Source organism: Eptatretus burgeri, chromosome 8 (assembly GCF_056783735.1).
Source record: "Eptatretus burgeri isolate ZD-2024b chromosome 8, Ebu_testis_v1, whole genome shotgun sequence".
NCBI classification, from domain to species: Eukaryota; Metazoa; Chordata; class Myxini; order Myxiniformes; family Myxinidae; genus Eptatretus; species Eptatretus burgeri.
Window position 1 is genome coordinate 94,814,815 of NC_140968.1, and position 10,000 is coordinate 94,824,814.

At 43.6% G+C, this 10,000-nt stretch overlaps 1 protein-coding gene across 18 annotated transcripts in view; it reads left to right on the top strand.

The window, feature by feature from the left end:
* Nucleotides 1-10,000, top strand: part of LOC147022305 (CUGBP Elav-like family member 4) — a 552,060-nt gene that overhangs the window by 398,116 nt on the left and 143,944 nt on the right. For 12 of the 18 annotated variants that reach the window (XM_085893037.1, XM_085893038.1, XM_085893040.1 and 9 more), the window contains one exon: nt 8,086-8,214. In XM_085893037.1, the coding sequence (XP_085749163.1) occupies nt 8,086-8,214 (129 nt within the window). The remainder of the gene's footprint in view (nt 1-8,085; nt 8,215-10,000) is intronic. The other 6 variants (XM_085893039.1, XM_085893046.1, XM_085893048.1 and 3 more) reach the window with 1 other exon arrangement.

Here is a 10,000-nt window from a genome sequence, read left to right on the forward strand (position 1 = left end):
AGGTAAATGTCAGGTAATGTTGGTGTTTTTTTTTTTCTCAAGATGAAAATCCCCAGTACCTGGTAAAACCGTATGTAACGTAAACCCATCCGATGCATCCAGTCCGGAGTGAAGGCTGTTAGTGGATCGCCAAACATGGATGTGATGAGACGCGACCATCGTGCACATAGCTTCAAACGCCTGGGCAACACAACTGGCGTGTGTAGTCATTCATGTACAACGGTTATATATACAGAACAGTATAGTACACAACTGGTGTGTATGGTCATTCATGTACAACGGTTATATATACAGAACAGTATAGTACACAACTGGTGTGTATGGTCATTCATGTACAACGGTTATATGTACAGAACAGTATAGTACACAACTGGAGTGTATGGTCATTCATGTACAACGGTTATATGTACAGAACAGTATAGTACACAACTGGTGTGTATGGTCATTCATGTACAACGGTTATATGTACAGAACAGTATAGTACACAACTGGTGTGTATGGTCATTCATGTACAACGGTTATATATACAGAACAGTATAGTACACAACTGGAGTGTATGGTCATTCATGTACAACGGTTATATATACAGAACAGTATAGTACACAACTGGAGTGTGTGATCATTCATGTACAACGGTTATATACAGAACAGTATAGTACACAACTGGTGTGTATGGTCATTCATGTACAACAGTTATATATACAGAACAGTATAGTACACAACTGGAGTGTACGCAATGTTTTTCTTTGTACATTGAGAATATGATCCAATCAGAAGACTTTATCTTCCACCCGCACCTCCCCCTCCACCTAACCCTCCTCCCAACCCAACCATGGATATGAGCCAATCAAAGGGCTTTTTTTTTGCATAAATTGATTATTGATTACTAGCAAATACAACCAGGGGAGAAAAGAGAGAGGTAGAGAGGGAGAGGTTGAGAGAGACAGGTAGAGGTAGAGGTAGAGGTCGAGAGAGAAGCAGAGAGGATGAACATGGGGAGTTATGGGGGAGGTCGCGAGAGCAACACCTCACCAAACGTTGCTATTCACAGCAGGAGGAAGGAGTGAGAGAGACACACACACACGTGCGCAGAGACAGCAAGAGAGCAACAGAGATGTGGGAGGAGAGTGCTGCATTTTATGAGGGTACAGAGTGAGAGAAAAGGGTGGGGGGGGGAGAGGAAAAAAAAAGACAGGTAAGGTGTGGAGGTGGGGTTAGCAAAGAGGATGATGTGTGACACTTAATGCCCAAACAGGAAAACAAAAAAGTGTCAAAACAGCTGTACACACAATGACACAACAGAGTTTGTAAAGTAATCCGCTGGCACATCTACAAAAACTTTGATATTCCATATCCAGAAAATTTGTGGGAAAATGAACCAAAAGTAATCACTGACAACATTGAAGTATTGCTCACGTACGGCCTTCTGATCCCATCGAGCGTGAACATTGAAAACGAAGCATTGCGACCAGATACCATACCAAGGTACAAAAAAGAGAAGGCATTGCTAATTAAGATGTTAATACTGGTGATTCTGGACTAAACGATGCAGAAATCAAAAAAATGACCAAATACCAAGACCTCAAGCATGAAGTGAAAAGATCCTGGAAGCTGAAGAATGCTAAAGTTGGAACAGCGATGATGAAGAAACTCATGAGAATGATGAAGAAGAACTTCACAGATATTAAAAACCATCCCTGGGAATATCACGACAAACGAACTACAGTTGGAACCAGGCTGGGGCTCAGTAACGATCCCAAAGAGAGCCCTCGGCACAAAAACCTTTAGAACAGAAAACTTCACAACTTGGTCCATGAATCGTGACCACTGACCGAAATAATGGTGGATATTTTGAGCCCACCCTGGGAGGACTCCATGCCACATTCTGAAACTCGCATATGAAGGCACACACACACACACGCACGTACACGCACGCACGCACACACACACACTGTCAGACCTGGCAGGTCTCTGTTTCACCTCCTGAAACCCACTCACAAGTGAAGATAACAGGCAGCAACAACTTACAGGTACACACACACACACGCGCGGCAGTTGATATTTCGAGACCTGGGAGGGATCCGTTGCTCCTTCTGAAACCTGCATATGGAGATAAAACCAACAACACACACACCCACACACCCACACACCCACCCACACACACACACACACACACACACACACACACACACACACACACACACACACACACACACACACACACACACACACACACACACACACACACACACACACACACACACACACACACACACACACACACACACACACACACCCACACACACACACACACACACACACACACACACACACACACACACACACCCACACACCCACACACCCACACACCCACACACACACACACACACACACACACACACACACACACACACACACACACACTTGCGCACGCGACGGTGGATACTTCAAGACCTCGGAGGGATCTGTTGCACCTTCTGAAACCCACATATGGTAATGTTAGTAAATCGCCCAAAACGGAAACGGCAAACTTCATCTGTCATTGCTGGAAAATGGACTCCCTGTGGACCGTGCCTTCATGGATTGCAAAAGCAGTTTATGAAGCTCAAATCGTTTCACTCGATGAATTTACACTCTCTGCACATTGCATAATCTCTTCTTCACTCAATATAATCGTCCCAACAGTAGAAAAAGTTAAGTTTAATGCTTTACATAAATAAATACACTAAGTTATAAAAATCGCTAATTTGTTTAAATTTTCAGATTTCACTCCAGATTTTGACACGTATTTTGTTCATCAGATCCGATTCTCAAATCCGACATAATATTTCGATTATATACTTAATTAGTCCGTGAGAGTAGATCGTGTTTCCAAGTCGAGGCATGGTTGAATAGGCCAAACAAAATGGCGGCTGAAGACTCCAGCAACCACAGAGGGCTGACCAAGACGGCGTGCCGCCATCTTGGTTCGGCTTATTTTGTTTTTTTATGATGAGCACCCCGTAAATTATCTTCAAAAGGAGTGTTTTAATCATCTCAAACACCCAATTTTCACTCTTGCACTTCCTTGGAGTTTTCTTAGTATGCATACAAAGTTTCAGGCTGCTAGGTTTTATAGTTTTGGAGTTATGGAGGACAAACACACACACAGACACACACACAGACACACACACAGACACACACAGACACACACAGACACACACAGACACACACACACACACACACACACACACACACACACTGCCTTTTATTAGTGCAGCTATCAGCCAATCAGAATATTTTATCGACGATATTACATATTGATTACATGAATCATTAGAGAGACTCATCATGTTTATGTACAACAAGTACACGTCCCAACCATATGAAAATACAGTCTACAGTTGTTTGTCTGCACAATCAAAGTGAATGATCATATACAATACATGTGTTGTGTTTGCCATTTCAGGTTTGGTTGTGCAGGTGAATCTCATCCGCATGATGCTCAAATGGCACAACGCCCTCACAAAATGTCTCAAACATAAATAAATTCAAAAATGGTTATTTATCATCAAATCTCTGATCCGACATGTAGTTCTGTTTTACACCAAAGCTGATGAAATTGCCAAAGGCATTATGTTTTTGGGTTGTACGTACGTACGTCCATCCGTCTGTGCTAATTACCTCCACAACCAAAGGTGGATGGAGGTTGTGTTTTCACCCCTGTATGTCTGTCTGTTTGTTTGTCTGTGTGTTTGTGAACAGGATATCTCAAAAAGTTGTGAACGGATTCGGACGAAATTTAGTGGAGACCGTGGGTATGTGACATGGACTAAATAATTAGATTTTGGTGAAGATTTAGATCTGGATCAGAGAATTTTTCAAGTCATTTTTCACCATTGAGAGATAGGGCCAAAACGACATATAGCAGAATTTCTGAAAAAGTTGTGGACTTTGAGGGAATACATTGACTTTCAGGGAAGATATTTCCCTTCACACCCTGGATGTCTGCAACACCATCTGATGGTGGAACCTTTCTCTCGACAGTCAGTGGGACACTTTTCGGAAAAAAAATCTCCTTCCCAAAGGGATTCTTCTTCTTTTGTATGCAGCACAAGGCTGTGGGCTAGCATCATTGGCTGAAGGCACGGTTGTGCCGCTGATGCAATGCCCTCTCTCGGTTTTGGCAGGCATTTGGAATTTGTTCATTGTGCCAGCAATAGCTCACATACTTTTAGCGAAGGACACCGTGGGATCTTTATTATCCACCAACTAATGCCGTCATATGGGACACCCGGTTTAACATCCATCCGAGGGATGGCACACATTGATGAAACACCGGGATGACAATTTATAGCTGTTTCAGGATTCAACCCCAGGCTAGACAGCTTAGCGATGAGTATGTGTACCTCTCTGTCATCATGCCAGCCCTCCTCATGGGATGACAACCCACAGCATTTTTCTGTACTCTATCCTCTAAATGCTGAGCATCAAGCAAGTCTTTGGTATTACTCTTTAAGTCTTTGGTATTACTCGGCCGGGATTTGGAACGGAACCGCTGACCTCCCAGATGCAGATCGCATGCTCTCACCACCATGCCATGGAATCTGTACATACAATGGTTCCTTTTTGCTTCTATTCCCTACAATTGTCCTTATAATCCATGTAAAAGCACATTCATATCCTCTGATGTTTTGTCAAACATGTTATTTCTGGACAAGATCTGATTCATGACCCTGAGATTAGGCCCGGATTAAGGCGATGACAGGCCCAAGGCCAAAAGGAGGGAAAGCCCTAAGTAGGTTTTACATATTGCATAAAAATTCATAAAGTCATCAAGGTTTGCCACCATAGTTTAGCTTCCTTTCATCAATCAATCATCAATGCACAAAATCTGGGAAAAAAAAAAATGAAATTCAACAATTTGAGGACCGAAAAAATATGAGGGCCGAAGGCCGTGGCCTTATTAACTATCAATCCTATTCCAGCGGCCATTGCAGCTGGCACTTCCTCTTTCTCCTCGCTCGAAGCCCCATCCATGTTCACCATGAAACATTCGGAATGGCATGGGTTCCATGTAGGTGGGACGGTGCTTGCAGATTGTGGACTTAGAAACATTCAGTTTATGCTCTCTTCCTTCTGTCTCTCTCTAACACCACCGGCCGAACTGTTTTTATAACCCGCACCCTCTCCCTCCTGAGCCACGATGCCAGCCACGCTCCTTTGGCTCCAAGCTGCTGGGTTTCTTTTGGGCGTGCGGCTTTTTGAGTTGTACACAAGCGTCCGGATTATCTTATCATGGAGATGTAATCACGCAAGTTGATTTGGAGAAGAAGTAAAATTGTGCACTCCCAAGTCTGTGTACGTGAAGAGATTGTCTCGATGCTTGTAAACCATTACCATCGTCAGTACGTAGAGTACGTAGCATTGTGGTTATCTCAAACTTCTTTTGTTGTCACTCTGTAACCTGATAGTTGTCAAAAAGGATGATGTGGTAAGATACTGTCCTTTATCATTCCTTCTCTTTGCAAGCCCTCGATATTCCATGAGCCCTTGCTAACCACGGAGATAGTGAGAGCATGTGGGATCGTCCCCGACCACGACCATTATCAGTCATGGAGGGCATCGCCGGTGAAGTCGCTGAGTGATTAAAAATTATGACAACGGATCTCAGGAGACAGTTCTGCGAGGAATGGCCGTGTGGTTGGAATTTTTCTTCAAAAAGTTTATTGTGGATTGAGCGCCTCACAGGCAGTACCTCCTTTTACTCTTTCTCTTGCTTTCTCTTTCTATTAGCACCTTGTATCCATAGGCAAAAGGTACAATATAAATTCTTTTTTTTTTATTACTCGCGGGGACCCCTGCCCCCATCCACCCCACCACCCTCCCCTCGGGAAAGGCGACCATTCTCTTCCCACCTTCAGTCGACAATGTGCCTCTGCACATTCTTGAAAATGCAATTTATAATTTTTGTCATTTCATAAAGAAATTTTATTGATCAAAACTTATCATACTCCATTTCATCATTTTGAGAAGGTTTCGTAATATTATGGAGGAGATGAAGGAAGATGAATTATGATACCGGTTACCACCAAAGGTGACACTATTTCCGGTGTATGTACATATAATTTTATATATCTCAGTATATGCATCTGCTCCATTATAGAGACATTAGCCTCTGGGTTATGCTGGCCCTGCCTGAGATGGTGTACAGAAATTATTATCCTCAAAGTAAGGGTCTATTCCAGCTAACACGATGTCTGTTCACTGTCGTAATTCACATTTATTCAACTGCAGGTTATATGTTACATTTGAATATGATGTTGTTCGTCTTTCGGCTGCTCCCGTTAGGGGTCGCCACAGCGGATCATCCATTATGATCCGCATACTGATTTGGCATAGGTTTTACGCCGGATGCCCTTCCTGACGCAACCCTGGTCGCCTCTTATGACATAGGGATAAGGATTGGGTTTCGCCATGATTCCGGCCTGCCCTCCACCCACTCATAGCATGGCCCAGCGCAGAGCTCCCATCCTCAAGCGATCCTCCAACCCAAGCCTCCGAGTAGCCGAATTACAGGCGCACGCCACTACGCCCGGTTACATTTGAATATGATATTGATGCCTAGTCTTCAATGCTCGGAAACCAATATCATATTTTAAAAGTTAAGTTTAGCTCAGGTTTTACTAATTTTGTGCGTATGAGGCTGGGATAACCGGTGACTTGATTTGACCGAATCAAAAGCCAAATTTACAGACTGCAAATTCTTCAGTTTCAGCCACAAGTACAAGTAAACGTGTCTGATATCTGGTGCTGAGAACAAGTGTGATAGGAGCTGAGAACGCTGAGGACAGTGCCCTGCGTACTTGGATTTAAAATGGAAGTACGGCACGACCATATAGGTGTGCACAAGCAGTGAAGTTGCACCTTCCCCTTGCCCAAACTCACATAGACGGGCTGTTTCACTTTCACTTTAGCCTCAGTTCCCTTGAAGTGCAATCTGGGCTCTCGGCTGTGAGTTAATTACTTGCTTACACGAGTGGTTTTTACTGTGTAAGTAACTTTTTTGAACTCACTTGCACTTCCATGGACTCACTTTTATTTCCTTTGGGCAAGTTAGTTAAATGATCGCTCACGGGTTGGTTCGCTGCATGGTGCCGTGCTGGAGTGTCCAGCGTCGGGCCATTCTTCCGCGTGTTTTTTTTTTGGTGTGAAGGGAGATCTGTCCTTGAGAACAACTTATGGTTTTCTGGATTGAAATGTGAGAACAAGCAACGTCCTCTTGTACTGCCAATAATCTTTTCGTTCCTTGGAGAATTCATGCCATTGGTTTACGACGGTTATATCCTGCCCATGTACACTTTGGCATGGATGCTAAAAGCTATGTGGTGACTCTGTAACTAACTAGTCAAACAGCACTCGGTGGAGCGCATACGTCCACCAGGCTGAACAGTTTACATTTTGTATCACGTTGTTCGGCTGGATCTCCATCCGGACCTTAACCAAAATCAAATCAGCTTGTTGTTGTCACCTACCAATCTCATCCACCAAGTTTCATCACGATCCAAAAAATTCAAACAAAAATTTATCTTTGAGTCTTTGCACGACTTTCCCGGGGTTTTCACTTTGTACGAGCGACCTACGAGACTCGGAGCAGACGAGCCATTATGCCAACAAGGCATTACCTCTTCTTTTTCCCTGCACGTGTTTATCCTTGTGGTGTTGATGCCATCACCCGACCCCAACACCCACACCTCCGTTGTTGTGAAGAGGGCGGCCTCAATCACTAAATGATAATGGTAATGCTGGAATGACATTGAAGGACAGTCTACCACATGGAGCCTTTCTTCAGGCAGCAGTGATGCTCTATCAACCCACACACGTAAACTGCTCTATTTTTCTGTCTTGCTGACTGTTTTGACTTTGCATGTCTGTTTTTCACATCTCTCACGCCCTAGGTCTCTATGTAATAGCCAGCTCATGTTCATCTCACTCGCCAGGCTTTTGCTCATAAGTATCACACAATTCAGGGTACAGTAATGTATTAATTTGAATCGTCCCATGACTCTTGTACAAGGTTGCTAGAGCACTTGCACTTTGTTCCAGAAGATCGGAAGCTCTTTGTGGGCATGCTGGGGAAGCAACAAGCCGAGGAGGACGTGCGGCGGATGTTTGAACCATTCGGCAGCATTGAAGAATGCACCATTCTCCGTGGTCCTGATGGCAACAGCAAAGGTCCGTTTTGTGTATCAAACTGTGTGTGTTTATTTCCTTTTTTTGGTGAAGACTACCAAGCCCTAATGACTCCACCAGCCATATGCAATGTCACAAATAGTATTTAGGGGAGACGATTCGTATCTATAAATTGAAAAAGGCCATTTGCTTCCTGATCTATCTCCATCAGGTAAAGGTAGACCTTCAGCATTCTTTCCCCATGTTTCACTTTTATGCTTTTTTATGAACACTTTCCCCCCCCCCGCCCCCCCCCCCCCCCACAAGCTTTAGATTTCACTCTTGTGCTTGTACTTCATTGCCATTGGGTCTTCGATTCTCAGTATCAATTACGTGGCTGGGCTCGTGATCAAAAATTTTACTTGGTCTCAAATACTCAGACCGAGATGAAACAAGGTGGTAACAAATTGATTGATGCTTTTTGTCGATTAAATCGACATTAGAATAACCAGAGTTAAACACCGATTGATGAAAGATGGTTCCTATTGTACAATAACGGAACTGCATTGACAGCTTGGTGATAGACCTTTGATGGCCTCTAGCTCAGAAATCCCTAATTAGGGAGGGGGTGGGGTGAAACGTGGGCTTTTAGGGGGTAAAAACAAATTCATAGTCCAGGGAGTTCAGATTGGGGGGAGGACCCTACTCTCTCGATGTAAATGTGTATCGTATCCCACCTGGTTGTACCCTGTATGAAACTTAGTAAATCATAAAAGTGGGGAATTAACCCATCTGTAAGGACGAGTTCTTTGCTATTTCTGATAAGTTGAACATAAAGTTCATCTGTAATCTGTTTCTGGACGTCATTGAATTACATTTAGCACTCGTTATTTTCACCTTTCATTCACTTTGCACGTTGTTGTTTCATGACAAACCGTGCACGTTTTGTTTTCCGTCACAGTTTCATTTTTTTTTTCTTTGTATATAAAATCTCAGCTCATGGAAGAGTGAGGAGGCAGTGAGCAAAAAGATAGCTTACTGGCTGTGGGACAGTGGGGCTACAGGTGGAGGCAGCAAGCAAGTGAATGGGGAGAGAGAGGAGGGAATGAAACAGTAAATTTCAAGGAAGGGGGTTGGATTATTATAGGTTGGGTTGATGGGGGTATGAAAGATAATGGGTGGGGACAGAGGTTGACATAAGATGGTGGTGCAATGCAAACTTGAAGCACTGGAGCAAAGAGTGTGACTGAACAGCCTCATGGAAGGGGTTCCACAAATGGAAAAATAAAGGAACAAAAGAGTAAGCCTGGTTTTTGGAAGTTTAACCAAGAGTTGGTTCCTGGAAGAACAGTGGTCAAGAGGAACTGGGGAAGGTCGGAGAGGTGAGAGCTGAAGACGCAAGACCAGGGTAGGGGCTGCAAAAAAAATAGAGAAGCCACCAACCTCTCTGTGATATAAAAGCAACTGTCCTTGTGATTCTGCCTCATCATGTGAGATGTCAACAATGTTGAGAAATATACAGTCTGCAGTATTCATGAGAGATCGAAGAGAAACAGCAGTGCTATGCCGATAGGATAGAGCAATACTCCATTGAGATGCAGACAAAGGCCTTGTAACCTGTTTGTACGTCTGCAGCTGGCTTTGGAGACCAGCTTTGCCCTATGGTCAGCCCAGATGAGGTAATAGTTGAAAGTGAGGCCTGTAAATTCAAGAGACTGAACGTCTTCCAGTGGTTGACCTTGAAAATTTATGGTTTCTTTCGTTTGATGATCCTTTCGAAGCAACAAGATGAGACTGAGAGATTTGCCAGGATTGAAAGGCATGCTCTATTTGTCAGACCAGTATCTAA